Below are 20,146 nucleotides of genomic sequence, written 5' to 3' on the forward strand. Positions count from 1 at the left end.
AATTGGAGAAGTTAATGTCAGCTCTTTGCTTTATGCAGATGATGTTATACTTCTAAATAAATCCGCTACAAGTTTGCAAGATTCTCTGACTAAATTAAATAGTTGTTGTAATAGATATGGTATGAATGTCAGCAATAAAAAGACAAAGACAATGAAAATATACAGAATAATTGAAAATGTCAACTGTGTTGTGAATGGAAAACCTGTGGAACAAGTAAAACATTTCAGCTACTTAGGCACGATTTTTACTGAAGATGGTAAATTAAATATAGAAATAGACAACAGAATCAGCAAAGCTGGTATAGTGGGAAGTCAATTGAATAAATTCATATGGAATAAGAGAGAAATTAGTCGGAACTCTAAATTAGCTGTGTTCAAACCAGTTTTAACTTATGGATCTGAGAGCTGGGTCAGAAGTAAAACACTTGACCAAAGACTAGAGACCGCAGATATGAGAGTCCTGAGAAAGATTAGAGGCGTGAACAGATGGCATCAATGGCAATATCATATTAAAAACGAGGATATTAGGAAAGAACTTGACATTGTCAGCATCCAGGAACGCATTAGCAGAGCTAATCTCAGGTGGTATGGTCACTTAAACAGAATGGGCGAGGAAAGATTAGCAAAGCAAGCGTTCTCTGCCAGGTTGGCAGCAAAACGAACCAGAGGAAGACCAAGATATAGGTGGATTGATACGGTACAAAGTGCCTTAGATGATAGAAATATAAGATCTGATAATATTGGAGTCTTGACAAGTAATAGACTGATTTGGAGGAAAATTGTAGATAGGAAGTTAGTAATGATGTAAATTTTTCATGTAGTACTATCATATCCTGTACACCCCTTGGGAGTACATTGCAGGAATTTGATGATGATGATGTATTGGGGACATCATGGTTTTGTGAAGGGTAGGTCATGCTTCAGTTACTTGCTCACATATTATTACACAGTGACGGCTGAACTGGATAAGGGGAATGGGTTTACAGTGATTCTACTGGACCTTGCTAAGGCCTTTGACAGGATACCAAATGGAATTCTAATCAATAAATTGCAGAATATGGGGATGGATATAGGGTTGGTGAGATGGATAGGAGGGTGGTTGATGGAGAGATATTTGAGAGTGGTTTATTCAGGAGTAGAGTCCAAAAGACGACCTGTGAGTAGTGGTGTGCCACAAGGATCTGTTCTTGGACTACTGCTGTTTGATTTGTTCATTAATGATATAGGAAAGGATCTGAGAGGAACAGTTCATTTGTTTGCAGATGATGTCAAAATTTTGCAGGATGATTTGGATAGATTGGAGGTCTGGGCTAAGGAGAATGAATGTCAATTTAATGTGGCAAAATGTAAGGTTATACATTTCGGGGTGAAAAGATTAGTAGCAATTTACCTGCATTGATGGAACTGTACTCCAGGAAATTGATGAGGCAAGCGATTTAGTAGTATTGGTGGATAAAGAGTTGAAGTTTAGGGGGCACATTGCAAAAGTGGCGAAATCAGCTAATCAAATCACTTGGTTTCTGAAGAATATTTTGACGAGCAGAGACATGCATGTTATTGTTCCTTTGTATCGAGCCTTGATAAGACCCCATCTCAACTACTGTGTCTAGATTTGGTCACCTAGGTTTCTTTTTGATGGGGAGGAGGTTGAGAGGATCCAGAGGCGAGTGACCAAGATGATAGCAGGTCTGTGGAATGAACCTTATGAGAACAGGTTGAGGATTTGTGGGTTGCAGAAATTGGTTGATAGGCAGAGATATGATTGAGACATTCAAATTACTGAAGGTTTCTATAAAATTAATTCAGAAGATATTTTTGAGAACAGGGCTGGTGGTGGGATGATTAGGGAACATCCATGGAAGCTGGGCAAGAGTGTGGTTAGTAAGGGTGTTAGAACTAGGTTCTTTACTTTTAGAGTGCTGAATGAGTGGAATAAGCTGCCATAGTCTGTAGTGTGTGCTGTGACAGTGAATGAGTTTAAGGCAAGGTATGATAGATACTGTGTGAATGTCGAATAGTTGGGATGAACATGATTTGGGGCCTCCCTCGATGAGTCTAAGGACTCCCTGGAATTGCCTATAATAATAATAATATTAGCAGATATATAATATTCGTAAATGTAGAATTAAATCGGCAATTTGTTTTTATAGATATATATGAGGAAGGGGGATGGTCTGGAAAGTTATAAACACCTAGAACAAAAATGATATTAAAGCAACTGATATAAGAACATAAGTTACCTTTATAACTCTGCTATTAGTATGAGGTTGATGTAAAAAGTTCTTGGCCTCAAACTATTGGAAAGATTTTTTTTCCCAAGTTGGTACATCTGTCATAAGCATCCATGTGAAAATGTAAGTCAGTCATTCTGTCAAGTAGTTTGTTTTATACAGCTCTCTGAAGCAAAAGTGTTGTCTGCATCCCCTGAAATGGATAAAATTGAGTATCGTGCAATTATAAAATTCTTTGTAAAAGAAGGTTTAACGGCAAAAGAAATTCATTCAAAGTTCATAAAAGTTTATGGGTACTCTTCTCCTTCGTTTTCAACAATTAAGAAATGGGCTGCCGAGTTTAAACGTGGCCGTACCAGCCTTGAAGATGATCCACGTGAATACGTCCAAAAAGACAACCAGAAATCACTGATCACGTGCACGATATGGTATTGGATGACTGGCGAGTCAAAATGCGTGAAATTGCTGAGATACAGGCATTTCAAAAGATCATGTAGGATATATTTTGCATGAAGAATTGCAAATGAAAAAGTTTTGCACAAAATGGGGGCCACACTTGTTCACAGCAGATCAAAAAACGCACTTGCATGAAAATCTCTGAACAGTGCTTGGAGCATTTTAACAAGAATAAAACTGATTTTGTGCATCAATTTATTACTATGGATGAGACTTGGATTCACCATTACACACTAGAATCCAAACAGCAGTCAAAACAGTGGACAGAAGCCAATTGTTCAGCTCCAAAGAAGACAAAGTTCGTTCCATAAGCAGGAAGGGTCATGGCATCAGTGTTTTGGGATGTTAAAGGCATTTTGTTTATTAATTATATTGAAAATTGTAAAACAATAACCGGGGAATATTATTCCAATCTTTTAACCAGACTAGACGAAAAAATTCGTGAGAAAAGACCTGGTTTGCAGAAGATAAAACCTTCTCACAAAAGTGTTTTGGCAATGGGAAAATTAAGGGATCTGCACTATAAACTGTTGGAACATCTAACCCATTCCCCAGATTTTGCTGCCTCTGACTTCTGTCTCTTCCCAAAACTAAAACTCTTCCTCGCTGGTCAGCATTTTTATTCGAATCAAGAGATGATTGTAGCTCTAGAGGGATTTTTTGCAGATATCGCTGGAATAAATGTATTAATCTTAAGGGAGATTATGTTGAAAAATGAAAATAATTTTGACATTATCAGTTCACTTTTTCATTGTTAGGTGGAAAACTTTTCAGACCAGCCTTGTTTTTTCTGTCTCGTGGTTATATCAGTTGCTTTAATATCATTTTTGTTCTAGGTGTTTATCAGAACTTTACAGACCCTCCCCCCTTGTATATTCCTTAAAATATTTATTTATATATCTCGTGTCTTTCTTTTATGCCCAGTTTAATAACCAGGCTGCAGAAGGATGAATAGTTACAAACAATAATAATAATAATAATAATAATAATAAAATGCCTACTGATGAGCTCTCAAAGCAGCAGCAGCACTTATAGCTTAGTTTAACACTCATATCTTCATGTGTTAGTTTGTTTGTCTAGAAGTTTTATAAAAATTTTAATGTGAATTTTCTCCTTCATTTAGCATCCAGAATGATTTAGATATAATTCTTAAATAAGTTGTATACATTTTTTTTTTTTAAACTGCTATTTATAAGTGAAATTGTAACTTTTGGCTTGATCGTGGGACATATTTGGCAGAAATCTAGAATGAAAAAGGGAATTAATCCTTAGGGTTTTGGATGCCAATGTAACTTATCAATAGTATATCTTTGCAAAATGAAATTGATGGTACTGATATCCTTAAGAAAAGAAATCTGTTCTCTGAACTTAGCATTGTCAAAGATAAATGAATTATCTTAGGGATGACAATGAAATTGATACCATATTTGTTGATAGAAGAAAAAACACTTATTTTCTTTGTAGAAGAATATTGGTAAGTGAATCAACATTGTGTTTTTATAACTCTAACATACAGGTAACCCTCGTATAACGCGTGTACTTATACAACTCAGTTTCGATATAACACTGTCTACAAGAATGGTTGTCTAGGAGAACCAGTATAAATGAGAATATCTGGAATATTTGGAAGATATTAATATAGTATATACTTTATATGAGGGATATTTTCATTTATACTGTGTCTTCTAGATAACTATTCTAACCTATTTTTATCTTTGACAACACCAAGTTCAGAGAACAGATTTCTTTTCTTACAGCATCAATTAAATATTAATAACTCATGAGCTATTTTAATAATTATTAATATAGCTTTATTTATATTATTAATTCATGATTTATTATTCATTCATTTCAGCATTCTGGAGAACGATTTAAATTACTAACTAGGGATGACAATGAAATTGATACCATATTTGTTGATAGAAGAAAAAATACTGATTTTCCTTGTGGAAGAATATTGGTAAGTAATTCAACCTTGTGTTTTTATAAATCTAATATACAGGTAATCCTCGTATAACGTTGTATTTATACAACTCAGTTTCGATATAAAACTGTCTACAAACTGTAGTAACTCTTTATCTTTTCATATATTTTTTACTGTGCAACTTAAAAATCAAATTTTATTTTTGTTAAATTTGTGTCTACCCATATCGCGCATGTAATTATAAACAGCGAATTTATATTAAGGGAAATACTCTTTAGCATGCATGCACTTTTTTTATGTAGCGTCAATTGTTTACCATATAAAGTGTTTATTGTTGCACATGTAGTTATAAGTAGCGAATTTATATTAGTGGAAATACCCTTTAGCACACATGTATGTCAGTTGTTTACTGTATCAAATACTTATTATTGAAATTTGTATTTGAAAACGAAGAGTTTTCTTCCAGGAAAGCGTATTAAAAATCGTGTGTTAATCTCAAGCTGAGCACTTTATTTTCTGGTGAGTTGCATAATTTCAGCTTTTTTTCAGTTAATAATTTCATATATTCATAATTTCAGTTAATGTCAGCTCTTTGCTTTATGCAGATGATGTTATACTTCTAAATAAATCCGCTGCAAGTCTGCAAGATTCTCTGACTAAATTGAACTGCTGTTGTAATAGATATGGTATGAAGGTCAGCAATAAAAAGACAAAGACAATGAAAATAGGCAGAATCATTGAAAATGTCAACTGTGTTGTGAATGGAGAACCTGTGGAACAAGTAAAACATTTCAGCTATTTAGGCACGATTTTTAGTGAAGATGGTAAATTAAATATAGAAATAGACAACAGAATCAGCAAAGCTGGTATGGTGGGAAGTCAATTGAATAAATTCATATGGAATAAGAGAGAAATTAGTCGGAACACGAAATTAGCTGTATACAAGACAGTGTTCAAACCAGTTTTAACTTATGGATCCGAGAGCTGGGTCAGAAGTAAAACACTTGACCAAAGACTAGAGACCACAGATATGAGAGTCCTGAGAAAGATTATAGGCGTGAACAGATGGCATCAATGGCAGTATCATATTAAAAACGAGGATATTAGGAAAGAACTTGGCATTGTCAGCATCCAGGAATGCGTTAGCAGAGCTAATCTCAGGTGGTATGGTCACTTAAACAGAATGGGCGAGGAAAGATTAGCAAAACAAGTGTTCTCTGCCAGGTTTGCAGCAAAACGACCCAGAGGAAGACCAAGATATAGGTGGATTGATACGGTGCAAAGTGCCTTAGACGATAGAAATATAAGATCTGATAATGTTGGAGTGATGACAAGTAACAGGCTGATTTGGAGGAAAATTGTAGATAGGAAATTAATAATGATGTAATTTTTTTTTTTCATGTAGTACTATCATATCCTGTACACCCCTTGAGGGTACATGGCAGGAATTTGATGATGATGATGATGAGTTGCATAATTAATATGTAATGCTTTTTTTATGGAGAAAAATTATTTTTATAGTAATGGCCACTAAAACTGCAACAAAAAGGAAAAAACCAACATTGAAAAGAAAATTAATTTCTCTTGAAGAAAAAATGAAAATCTCAGATTGGTTGGAAAATGGAGAAAAACCAGGAGTTGTTGCAAGGACTTTGAATTTAAATTAATCAACAATGCGAACACTCAAACAAAATTATTATTATTACATGACACCTCCAGGGAGTCTAAACACTCATCGAGGGAAATGAACATAAAATCTGAGAAAGTGTTATTGTTTGGTCAATGGTAAGTGCAAAGCTCGTTGCTTGTGTACGTGTTATTCTAATGGAAAAAATTTGAATAGAAGATTGCACTCAAAAGAAAATTCCTTTGGATGCAAATCTTATTATACAAAAATCTCTCAAAGTTTATAAACATTTAAAAGACTTGATCAAGATTCTTTATAAGAAAACTCTTGGCATGGATTTTGTGCCAGTAAGGGTTGGTTTGAAAACTTTAAAAGCTGATTTCCTTACATAATCTTAAAATTTAGGGAGAATCAGTAGAAGCTGCCCAGAAATACCCAGGAGAACTTAAAAATCATTGAAGAAGGTGGTTATAGTGCAGACCAGGTGTTCAATGTGGATGAATCTGCATTATATTGGAGAAAAAATGCCAAAACGCACCTATATTTCTAAAAATGAAAGATCAGCTCCTGGATTCAAAGTTTCCGAAGATAGAGTTACTTTACTGTTTTGTAAGTAATGCATCAGGTGATTACATGACAAAACCAATGTTTATTAACCAATCCTTGTGCTATGAAAAGGCTCAACAAGTCCACCCTACCTGTTTATTGGCAGGCCAACAAAAAGGCATGGGTTACAGCTAGCATGTTTGAAAATTGGTTTTTCAAGTGTCACCTGATGTAGAAAGTTACACAAAGAAAAAGAATATCGACTTCAAAATTCTACTAATTTTAGATAAAGGCAGGTCACTCAACAAATTTAAGCCATCCGAATATTAAAATAAAGTTTTTGCTGCCTAATACTACTTCCCTTATTCAACCACTCAACCAAGAAATAATATCAACATTTAAGTCATATTATATTCGTCGAACATTCTAATTAATTTAGAAAAAAATGGAATCTAATCTAAACATGACAGTGCCTCGAGCGTGGAAAGAGTTTTCAATATTGAATTGTGTGAAAATTATTTCTCTGTCCATTAAGGAATTACAACCCTCTACACTGAATGCTTGCTGGAAAAATATAAGGCCTGAAGTCGTTCTAGAACAAAATTTCGTACCTCCAGTGGCTGCCAAGCTAAGTCATATAATAAACGTCGCGCACATTTTTGGTGGAGAGTGCTTTTGTGATATGGTTGAAAATGTAATTAGTGAATTAATTGATGGGGAAACAGATTAAATGAGGAGGAACTGGTACAATTAATAAATTACATCGAAAAATGGAAGGGAAAGTTCTTCTGAAGATTCTGATTGTGATAAATCCATTAAAGAATTCAGTTCCAAGAAATTTGCAGAAGGATTGGATTTGGCAAGAAAGTTAGGAAGTTATTTTATGGATAATGATCCCTCAATGGAGTGCTCTGGAAAATTCATAACACAATTGAATATTTGTTTAGCTCTATATTATGAACTTAATAAAAAGTTGCAGCATAGTGATAAGCAAGGTCTTATTACTGACTTCTTGATAACTAAACCAGCCGAATTATATTCAAGAGATTTTCAAGATGAACATCATTAAAATGATGTTCAAGAGATTTCAAGTGATGACAAGGTCCGGTCACTTGTAAATAAAGAACATCTATAAAATGTTATTTTTGAAGACAGTGATGACAATTAAAATATGCACTTTATTTTATTTTGCCTAAACATTTATGCACAATTTGTAATTTTTATAATTTTATACTACGTATTTGTTACCTGAATTAAATAAAAATTTATTTTCGTTGGATATGTCATTGTTTATATAATTAAAAAAAAAAAACTATTTCGGAACATAACCTTACTTTTTCTATGTGATCTGAGTCTCGCATAATGCGATTTATATAACGCACAATTTCTATGGAACCTAACACCTGCATTATACGAGGATTACCTGTATATACTAATAAATTGTAGTTTTAAAGATTTGGCAAGAAAGTGTTAATCATTATGGGCAAACATGAATGCCAAAATGGGAAAATAGCAAAGGGAAGAATAAGTTATGTTGTAGGCTCATATGGCATAAGAAATGATGGGCAATATATATGTATTGAATTTTATTTAAAATAAAAATTGATAATTGCAGATTGCAAACACTTTTTATGAACAAAAAGATAAAACAAGGTGCACATGGAGATCTCCTGATAGTATATATACTAATGAAATAGATTTTGTTATGATCAGTCAGAGATATAGAAATGGGATAACAAATGCAAAAGTTTGGCAAATGCTGACTGTATCAGACTACAGGCTTGTGAGAATTACAATAAAATATAAAGTTAAAAATTATAAATAACAGATTTGGAACATTGAAGTGGAATACACTTGAATTAAATAACAGTAACACTAATGAAAGAACACTGCAGCAGAAAAGTGTATCGGAAAAACAGAGCAAATTTAAAAAAACATGGATGACAGAAGAGATACTGAAACTAATGGATAAAAGAACCTGGAAAAATAACCCTAATGGAAATGAATATAAGAGATTAGATAGGCAAATAAAAAAATAAATGTACAAAAGAAAAACATAGATGCATCAATAATAATTGCTTAGAAGTAGAAAAATTAGATAATGAAAATAAAATTTCTTAATAACCAAATTTCTTGATAACCATTTTCTGACACAATTGTCAGAAAATGACAATCCAGTAGTTAAAAGATAAGAATATTATTATAAATAATATTCTTATCTTTTATATTCTTATCTGCTCAGTTAGCCTAGTGGCTGTGCGCTTCGCAACCATATGCCTGTGGAAGGAGTGTCGTAGGTTCAATTCCCGTTGGTGACGTGAGGATCTGAAGAGTCTTCCTCAGCCATAGCCAAGTTAACCGGTCTTGGGCATGGACAGTATGGTTTTACCCCAGTTTATCCTGGGGGTTTTTCATCCCGCAAAGCAGGCAAACCGGCCTTGAGAACTCAACACTACGGATGTATAATATACGTTGGCATAGGGCTGACCACCTTATCCTGTGAAAGGCTTGCGGTCTGATGATTAATAAACCCTTGACACTGCAAGATAAAAGAGGGTAAAAGGAAAATGAAAATGAGATCCAGAAGACAATATACAAAGATGGAAGGAATATCTAACAGAACTGTATAATGACCACAGGCCTGGCAAACCTGTGATCATTGTTAATTCAAATAATCCAGGCATACTGAAAGAAGAAATAGTAAGCAAATAAAAGAACTATCTAATGATAAAATGACAGGATGTGATGGAATATCAACTGACAATAAAGGAGAGAGGGAGAGAAAATGAACAGATTTTTTAATAGAAAGAATACAGAATATATATAGCAAAAGCATACTATCAGAAGACCTTATAAAATCTATTTGCAGTCTGATACCAAAAAAGAATAATGCAGCAGAATGTATAGATTCTAGAACAATTGGCATTATATCTCATGCTTCAATACTGAAGCATGAGCATTCACATGTAAAGATAAAGATGTCATTTTGCCTCTTTAGAAGGCCTTGATAAGACCTCACTTGGACTACCGTGCACAGTTCTGGTCTTCTGGTTTCCATAGTGATTTTGATATATTGGAAAGAGTGCAAAGGAGAGTGTTAAAAATGATATCAAAATTGTGGAATACTGATTATGAAGACAGATCGAGAATTTGTAGGCCGCAGACACTAGCAAACAGGAGAAAGAAAGGTGATATGATTGAGACTTACAAACTTCTGAAAGGGTCATACAGGATTTCAATTTATGGAGGGTCGGGAAAGGACGAGATGTATCCTTGGAAGCTGAGAATGAAGGCTGCCAAGAAGGGTATAAGAGCTAGATTTTTCTCTCAGAGGGTGGTGCATGATTGGAATGGATTGCCTTTGGATGTTGTGAGTGCAATTATGTGAATGAATTCAAGAATAAGTTTGATAGCTGGTACATGTAGTATGTGGTCTCCCTCAGTGAGTCCCTGACTCCCTAGATGTCTCTCTTAATAATAATAAATTAAATGCCATATAAGTGAACAACAAAAACGATTCATGTCAGGAAAAAGTACAATTAATGTGATTTATGAATTAAAAATGTTCACTGAAAGATCAATAGAAATAAATGATAACATATCTATCCTTTTTAAACTTTCAAAAATCATTTGACACAGTGAGCCAAGAAAAGTTAATAGAAATATTAAAAAACATTCAAATTGATACAAAAGACCTCAGAATAATAATAATGGAATTATGTGAAATCGGAAGACACAAATTATAAACAAAATTAATAATTAAACAATAAATTTCAAAAGAGGATTGAGACAAGGATGTACCTATACTTTTCAATACATATAGTGAAAGGATAATGAAAGAATATTAAGAAGTTGAAATGGGATTAAAAATAAATGGTAAAGAATTAATAATGTTAGTTTTGCTGATGACTTGGTGTTCATAGCAAAATTAAAAACAGAGTTACAAAATATGGTTGAAATACTAATCAGAAAGAGTCAGAATTATGACTTAGAATTAAATACACCTAATTCAAGTATATGGTAGCAAGCAAAAAACCACAGCAAAACACAAATTTAAGTCTCAATGGGATTCATTTAAAATGTAAAGGCTTATAATTATTTAGGAGTAATGATTACAGAAGATGGAACAAACAGTTATTGAAATAAAATCAAGAATAGCAAAGGCAAAAGAAACATTATGGAATAATTAATTACTAATAACCTCTGGAATACATAAACAGAAAAAAATCATAATAATGAAATCCTATGTATGGTCCATTTTGTATATGTCCACATCTTGCATTCATATTCAATGTGGACCAACATAGGATTTTATTATTATTCAGATGTTTTCTGTGTTTGTATTTCAAAAACAGAAAATGTGCTATAGAAGTGCACTTAAGATTTTTTGGGAGGAGAAAAAAAAACTAATTTAGAGGTATTGAAGTTAATGGGAACCAAAAGAACACTAATGAAAGATCTTATAAAGAGAAAGTGCAAGATGGCAGGACACAATAGGATTAGCAGGGGAAAATGTCTTTGGAAATACTGGAGGGAAAAGGAGAAGAAAGATGATTACCTGGTAAACCAAAAACTTCTTGGGTTGATGATGTAAAGAAATGGATAGGTGATGAGCTATAACATGATCAAAAGGATGGCAGAGAAATTGACACTCTTGTGTACCACAATTGCTAATCTTCAGTGTGAAGAAGCTACTTCTGAAGAATGATCTATTTTTGCAGTTGTGTGAGTTGGTTTCACAGAGAAGTGTAATTTATTTAGATATAATTTTTTCTTCTTGTTGCTTGGTTCTTTAAAGTTGTGATAATTCTCAATTTTTGTTGAGGATGATGAAAGGAGCTGAAGTAAAGGTATCATCCCATATGAGTTTGCTTCCTTAGACTTCCTCTGCATCCTTTTTTTTTTTTTTTTTTAATTTAGAACATCTAAAATTATAAGTTTATTATCTTTCTTAATACCCATAGTAGATTTATTTTTTTAAGGTAACTGTTATCAAAGAAACTAACAAACTTCTCCAGATTTTTTAGTATATTTCCAAACAATAAAAATATGTCCACTTTGCATGTAGTTTTAAGGTAGGTTGTGACAGAACTTCTTTGAATTTTTTGTGTATAAATTGGTGACGAGGGAGCTCATCACTAAACCATATTTTGGAAAATAAAACTTTCCTTTCTACATAAGGAAATGATTGAGTGCAATGTTGGAAAAGATTTGTGATTCAGGAGGATAAAGGTCTTCAGAGATATTGATGGATTCAACATCAAATTCTCTCAAGGGGTGTATAGAACATGATAGTACTACATGAAAAACTTACATCATTACTAACTTCTTATCTACAACTTTATTTCAAATCAGTCTGTTACTTGTCAAGATTCCAACATTATCAGATCTTATATTTCTCTCTTCTAAGGCACTTTTTACTGTATCAATCCACCTATATCTTGGCCTTCCTCTGGGTCTCTTTTCTGCCAACAAGGCTGAGAACACTTGTTTTGCTAATCTTTCCTCTTCCATTCTGTTTTAAGTGACCATACTTGAGATTAGTTCTCCTAACACATTCCTGGATGCTAACAATGCCTAGTTCTTTCCTAATATCCTCGTTTTTAAATGACATTGCCATTGATGCCATCTGTTCATTTCCCTAATCTTTCTCAGGACGCATATCTGTAGTCTCTAGTCTTTGGTCAAGTGTCTTATTTCTAACCCAGTTCTCAGTTCCATAAGCTAAAATTGGTTTGAACACTCGCCTTGTATACATCTAATTTAGCGTTTTGACAAATTTCTCTCTTATTTCATATAAATTTATTTAGTTTTCCTACCATAGCAGCTTTGTTGATTCTGTTGTCTATTTCCATATTTAATTTACCATCTTCACTAAAAATCATGCCTAAGTAGCTGAAATGTTTTACCTGTTCTACATGTAGGTTCTTCATTCACAGTGCACTTGATATTTTCAATGCTTCTGCCTATTTTCATTGTCTTTGTCTTGTTATTGCTGACCTTCATACCAAATCTATTACAACAGTTATTCAGTTTAGTCAGAGAATCTTCCAGACTTGTACTGGATTTATTTAGAAGTATAACATCATCTGCATAAAGTAAAGAGCTCAGATTAACATCTCCAATTTTGATATCAGGTTTAATGCCACTTTCCTTCATAATGTGATCAATATAGATAATGAATAAGAGAGGGGATAATGTATATCCATGTCTGACACCAGATTTAACATTAAACCATCTTCTTGTACTTCCTTCAATTCTAACTGCTGACTTACAACTCAAATAAAGACTAAGTATTGCTTGATATGGTGCCCCTCTTGGCACCTTGTCATATGCCTTTTCCAGATCTACAAATCTGGAAAAGGCATATGACAATTAAATACAGATCTTTGTTATATTTTCATGATTTCTCAACTATTTGTTGTGAAGTGAAAATCTTATCCTGACAGCCTCTGTTTGGCCTGAATCCATCTTATTCTTCACCAAGCTTCCCTTCTGCAATCCTTCTCAACTGTTTCTCAAGTATACTTGCATAAATCTTACCAGGAACACTCAGTAGGGAAATACCTCTAATTCTCACATTCAGTGTTATTTCAAATACCTTTTTATATATGGGTACTATGAGAGCTCTACCCCAATCATCTGGAATTTGTCCCTCTGTCCAGGCCATATATCTTCTGCTTCTGCCCTTCCACATTTCAGGCTTTTGATGGCTTTCTACTTCAAGCATGGATATGTATTCCTGATTGCATACCTGTTGAATGTTTTTTTACCACTATGCTGTCATTGATTGTTTCATTTAGCAATTTTTCAAAGTAATCATTCCATACATCAAGGATATCTTTTTCTCCAGTTTTCATGTCACCTTTATCATCTCTTATTCCTTTTACAACACTCTTTCCTCCATTTCCGAAGTTTTTCAACAACCTACAAAATATCTTGCCTCCTCCTTCTTGATATTTGTTTTCTATGTTCTTACCAAAATCTTCCCAAGAATTTTGTTTAGCAGTTTTACACAGTGCTTAGCTTTCTTACATTTGTCTCTATATTCTCTAAGAGCACAAGCTGACCTATTTCCCATGAACTTTTGATATGCTTTCTTCTTTTCCTTCACTGCCTCTTTAACTTCCTGTGTCCACCAGGGAGTTCTGATTTTTTTATCCTTGTAGACAGTCTCACCACGTGCCTTTCTGGCTGAATCAGTCGATGTTTTCTTCAGGGTTTCCACTGAATCTCCAAGGTTTTTGTTCCTGTTCTCAAACTCTTTCATTTTTTCATGAATAATGTTTGTGTATCTTAGTCTACAGTTCACATCTGAGAACTGCTCAACTTTCATTCGCTTTAAAACTTTCTTACATGTTGTTTTTTTCTATATGAAATTTAATTTTATCCTGCTCAAGACTAAATGGTGATCACTTCCAATTTTAAATCCTCTGCACTGGTGTCATGCACCAGAGAGAAAACATCATTATCAACAATAATAGAGTCAATGAGACTTTTCTTATTCCTTGCCTCTTCTCTCCATGTGAATTTGTGCACATTTTTATGTTGGAACATTGTGTTAGTAATAACCAGTTCATGTCCTGAGCAGAAATCCAACAGGTATTTGCCATTATTATTATTAGCTTTGCTCTTTTCTCCAAATTTTCCTAAAAGATTTTTGTATGTTATGTCTGACAGTCATTTTCTACTCAATTTAAATCTCCAACAAGGACCATCTTTTCATTGTGTCAGTTGCTTTTTCTAAAGCCTCAAAAAATTCCTCCACTTCTACCTTAATAGAGCCTTTTGTTAGACCATAGGCACAAATACGTCTCATTGTCCAGTTCCCCATTCTGATATATGCCTACATCACTCTCCATGAAATTGCCAGCCATTCAAGAAGATTAGCCTCATATTTAGTGTTGAATACTATGGCTACTGCTTCTTTTCTTTGATTGTTGTCATTGCCTGAATATAACATTTTGTATTTATTGCTCAGAACGATGTCACCAGTTTTTGTCTTTTTTTGTTTCAGTCATGCCTATTATGTCAATCTGGTACTTATCCAGTTCCGCCACTAGCTCCATTCTTTATCATTCAGGCTTCTTATGTTGATGGTACCGATCTTGAATTCTGGTGATGTTGAGTTGGGGTGTGTTTTAGGATTTGTTCCAGTAGCTGACTTTTCGCTGTTTGCTCTGTTCCCTGGCGAAAACAATGGGGGGGGGGGCTTATTTAACCATGCAGTACCCCAGCTGGCATGAATTTCTGTCATGTTGTACCATCATTTTATATTGTGGTTTAAGCCAATAAGAATACAATTTGGTCAGTTAAATCCCAAATTGCCAGCCCATCCTCGTTCGTTCAGTATCCAGGTAGATACCTTATAGTGTGCATTACGAGAAGGTGAGAATTGGATATTAGGTCAGAAGTCCTGTTCTGCATTCCTTTATTGGCTATGTGGAGGTCTTCACTCAGTTATACTGCTTTGTCCCTTAAGCACCCTTGATGGATTCTTGAATTGGAATATTTGTGAATAACATCACCACATCCAAACTGACTAGCATAGCTGCCAAATTGATTTGAATATGTGATAATTTCTCTTAGAAATGAGTTGAAGTATGGATGAAGTATCATATATGGAATGTTGACTAAATATTTAGAGAGAGGCATGTACAAGAATATATGTAGTCTATTATTGGACCAAGAGGAATATCTGATTTCCATGTTTTTGGTATGGCAAGGGATGTGGATAACTAAGTTTACCAGAATACAGTCATGCCTTTTACAGAATTGAAATGAAAATAATCTCATATTGCCTTCTCTTATCCTGGATAATACACAAATCACTAGAAAGGATCAGATTCTTTCTTTTCAGGCTGACATTTAGTGAAGATTTTGCTGGTATAAAGCATGATAAGTGAAAAAGATGCCTTTTCACTTATCATGATGTTAGCTATATCAACTTTTCACAATCCATTGTTAAGCCCAAAACCTGCTTCTCCCTTACTTCCTTTATTTTATCTACTCTGGGACAGCTTTTTAAAATATCAATAGGTTCCTTTTAATCTTGTTGCTTATGCACAACACAAGTTTGCTATAGGTTTTGCACCCTCTCACACAAATGGGATTGATGTGTATACTGGGTAATTTCACATTCCTGTTATAAAATTTAGAGGTATATTCTTTATCTCAAAACTAGTGAAAAGATTTCGCTAAACATGGGCCTGGAATGCAGTCCTTTGTAATTGTATACAAATGATTACAACCAACTATGCAGATGGAAAACAAAATGTTAGAAATATGCATAAACCCTTTGGTAACTGGCAAGAGTTGGGTACATACATCTGATCAAACTGCAAGATGGATTCCCTTCACAGTAGGTGTTCAAAATGACCTATTTGCCAGCCATATAGCCATTGAAATGTCTCACCTTTAATGGCACCCATTGGGCAAGAACTTACATGCTTGTAAGCCCTTCTCTAAGGGTATTACAGGATGTATGTTCAGCTTGTTCCTCATCTCATCAGTATATCCCACTGGAGTAGAGTACACCTAATGATTTCAAATGGTCCCACATATAAAAATCCATAAGATTTTGGTGAGTTCAAGAGCTCATAATAATTATGTGACTGAGAAGGTTATGTAAATGACCAATTCAACCATGCCATTGTTTAGGAAACCACTGATCAAAATACCCTTAGTCTTAATAACTGAAGTGTGGTGGAGCTCCAGCTACACTACATGGTTTTTCACTATGCCAGGAGACTCATCGAACACATAATAGAAGATTCTTATGACCAGATTTTGCAAGTCACGACAGTACACCTGTTTGGCATAACATATATTTCTATTAATGTCTCCAAAATATACCTTTATTCATTTAAATATTGATGGATAATTGCCACTAATGTTTTGATTGAATAACTGTGTGGATTTTGATTAACCCACATGTGCCATTTGTAATAATTTAAAACACCATTTCAACCGAACATCACCCCATTTGTAAAAAAGCAGACGAGAAATAATTGGTCAAACATATACTATTGTATAAACCATTAACAAAATATCAATCTGATAAGGATCATCTGGTAAAAGTGTCATCCCAGTGGAAATTATACCAATAAAGTCAATTTTATTCACATCCTTTCCCACTTGGGTTAGTGTAACTGATATCCAACCAACTGATTACAGGTTCATATCCCAGACACGGATGTTTGTGATTGTCTTTAGGTATGAGATGAATTTCATCACCTGGTGTGAGACCACTAAGCCTGCTTATTAGAGGTCTGATGTGGCTTGAAAAAAGTTCATGTTTGGTCTCTAGAGCAGGCTTTTGAGATTATGTAAAAATAAATTTAAAAAATGCAAAAACAAAAATGGATTTTTTTTATTAATTTGATATATATTTTTGGGTATGCTAGGGAAAAATCCCTAATCCACTCTATGGCACTAATGTAATATGTTTACAACCTCTCATGAGTAGGAGTCACACGAAAACAATGCTTGGGAGACTTTTCTGCTAGAATCCACTGTGTACTTGTACATGGTTTCTATACTAAATGCTGTTTCTATTTCCTTCATTTCATGGTATAGAAACTGTCCCACACCCACAAAGTAGTAATGAAAATGAGTGAGTTAAAGTGCATGCAATGACCACAGAAGCCTTTTGATAAAGCCAGTGTGTTTCATATGCATATCCATTGACACGTCTGTAAGAAAAGTGTCTATCAGCTAATCCAGTAAAAGTGACCTCTCCCCTTTGCAAAATATTGATATATGAATTATAAACACTGAAACATAGCCACTTGCTCAGGGTGAACTTATTAGATTGAATGCGGTTCCAGAACACATCTGGCACATGATTCTGGTTCTTTATGATCATGATTCATTGACTTGTGTATCTACTTCACACATTGTGGGTGTTTGTGCTGTTTCTTGGAAAGGGCTGTTTCTTGGAAATGTAAGATTTCCAAGTCTATGTTTATTTAGATCTTGAAGTGGGAAGTGTAAAATTCAGTACACCTTTAAAGTTTGACATATGTATGGAATTGCTCAGTGTGTGTGTGTGTAAACCAACTTTTTGTGTATTTTCATTCATAAATAATATTTGTAGAATTAGAAATTTATGTGTATTGACTTAAATTTCTCTAGGTAATATGCTGTGAAGGTAATGCAGGATTTTATGAGTATGGTGTCACAACAACCCCACTGGAAGCTGGCTATTCGGTTCTGGGATGGAATCATCCAGGATTTGGTGGAAGCACAGTATGTTAAGTTCTTATATATTTTCAGTAGTTATATTAATGTTTACTATAGAGAAAGTCGACTGTATTTCTTTTCTGTATGCTTTCAGACTTTAAACTTCATAATTCATGACATTAAGTTATATATCTATCCTCGAATCATCTGATTTTCCATATGTTCTGACTCTGACTGGAGCCAAGGTTCCTTCTTCGATTTTCATCTGCAATTTCTGTCTTGAATCCTCACTGTCATTGAAAGATGGAAAAAGATTAAACATTGTAAACACTGTTGTTGGTACTGGTTATTTCCAAGTTTCTGTTATATATAGTCTTTTATCTTCACTTCATGCATGAGAGGTTCAAAATCTATAATATAATAAGTGCTACGTGTATGATAAGATCAAGTGGTTAAAGAGAAAGAAAGACTCTGTTAACAAGAATCTTTAAAAGCTGGCACTCATTGTAGAAAACAGTATGTGGAAGGCTTCTGCAAAAAAACAGAGGTAGATGGAATGAAGGAGGAAGAAGATGAAAAATTGGTTCAGTACATTTGGAGTTGAATCATGTATTGATGTTGTCCAGTGACTGCTTGTGTTCTTGCATTATTAGAGGGAACTGAAGGAATGATAGTTGCCAGTGTGGTAGAACAACACTTATGAAAGTACCTATAAAAAGGCATCATGCAGAAACACAGCACCTACAAGATATCAACATTTTTTAAATGGGCAACCATGTACCACATTACAAATATCAGAATGAAAAATTGAACAAGCTGACCAGCCCACCTTCTCACCTTTATCAGAATTCAGTTCTGTAATGGCCAGCTCGCTGTCAGGATCAGATCTTCACTTTACAACAAATAGTCGAGAAAGCATGGGAATATAACAAAGATCTGTATTTAAGTTTTGTCGATTTGGAAAAGGCATATAACAAGGTGCCAAGAGAGAAGCTATTCAATATGCTACAGTTATGTGGTGGCATTGAATCACGTGATGTAATGTCGCGTGATAGTACACAAACTGCAATTTCTAAATCATATAGTCGATTTTCATGTTTTCCTAAGCCATGGTGGAGGGATTGCACAGCAGCCAGGGAAGCCCAGAAGAAAGCATGTTTATCTTTCTCAGATACCCCATAGCAAGAACCTCACTGCTTTCAAACAAGCTTGAACCCGGGCAAGACACATCTGTCATCATAGCCAGAAGGAATCCTGAACACAATATCTTCTATAACAAAATCAACAAGAGAAAGAAGTGTGGTATAATCCTACACCATTATGATCTTAATGCCACTTTTAAACCATCTATAAAATTAAAAACCATATTCAACTCCTCTGAGGATCCTCTCCTCCCATTGGCACATCCTAGAGTTTATTGCATCTACTGCATCTGTAACTTACCTCACATTGGTGAAAAACTGGACATACAATCCCTATACATTAAAAATAAAAAAAAAGCACATTAAATATAACAATTTTGGTGAAGCATGCAACTCAGATCACGCTCTCAACACCCTACATCAAATTGATTGGAAAAGTATCTGCTCTTTATGTCATACAAAAACCTAGCGTGAATGATAATTTAAAGAAGCCTGTGAAATTCTCATTAACCACCCTAATCTCAACAATAATGGTGGCATAAAAATTCCATGAATTTGGATGGCACATATTTAGCCTACTTAGTTTCCAACATACCCTGACATTAGGACTTGAAGCAGTTTACAGCTTTTATTGGAAACTATTCCATACCAGCTGGTTGGAATTTATATGTATACTTTACATAGTTTATATATATATATATATATATGTGTGTGTGTGTGTGTGTGTAAATATGTTGCTCTCCAGCCCTATTTAATTTTGTAATCTAATAGATAATAATAGGATTCTAGCTTTGATGTAGTGAAAGTTTTTTTTTTTTTTTTCACCAGAGGTTAGGCCAATAATTGTTGTAATGGTTGGTCAGTAACTTTAGCATTTTGATATGAAGGTCGAAACGTCGAGCATTCATTTTGGTTTATATTAAACTAAACCTTTGCTCTAACACAGTAGTTATCTCCATAATTTTTCATAATGTAAGTATGGTATAAAATCTTGGGGGGGAAGGCAGAAACACGACATACCAGCTCTCTATCCTTA

General features: G+C 34.2%; 1 protein-coding gene across 2 annotated transcripts in view; it reads left to right on the forward strand.

The window, feature by feature from the left end:
* Positions 1-20,146, forward strand: part of LOC150103921 (phosphatidylserine lipase ABHD16A) — a 304,831-nt gene that overhangs the window by 152,848 nt on the left and 131,837 nt on the right. For both annotated transcript variants that reach the window (XM_090396602.1, XM_090396603.1), the window contains 2 exons: positions 4,543-4,647; positions 17,921-18,034. In XM_090396602.1, coding sequence (XP_090252728.1) covers positions 4,543-4,647; positions 17,921-18,034 — 219 coding nt within the window. The remainder of the gene's footprint in view (positions 1-4,542; positions 4,648-17,920; positions 18,035-20,146) is intronic.

The sequence above is a fragment of the Typopeltis vanoorti genome, chromosome 8, assembly GCF_054136105.1.
Source record: "Typopeltis vanoorti isolate ZY-2024b chromosome 8, IOZ_Tvanoo_1.0, whole genome shotgun sequence".
Classification (NCBI taxonomy): domain Eukaryota; kingdom Metazoa; phylum Arthropoda; class Arachnida; order Uropygi; family Thelyphonidae; genus Typopeltis; species Typopeltis vanoorti.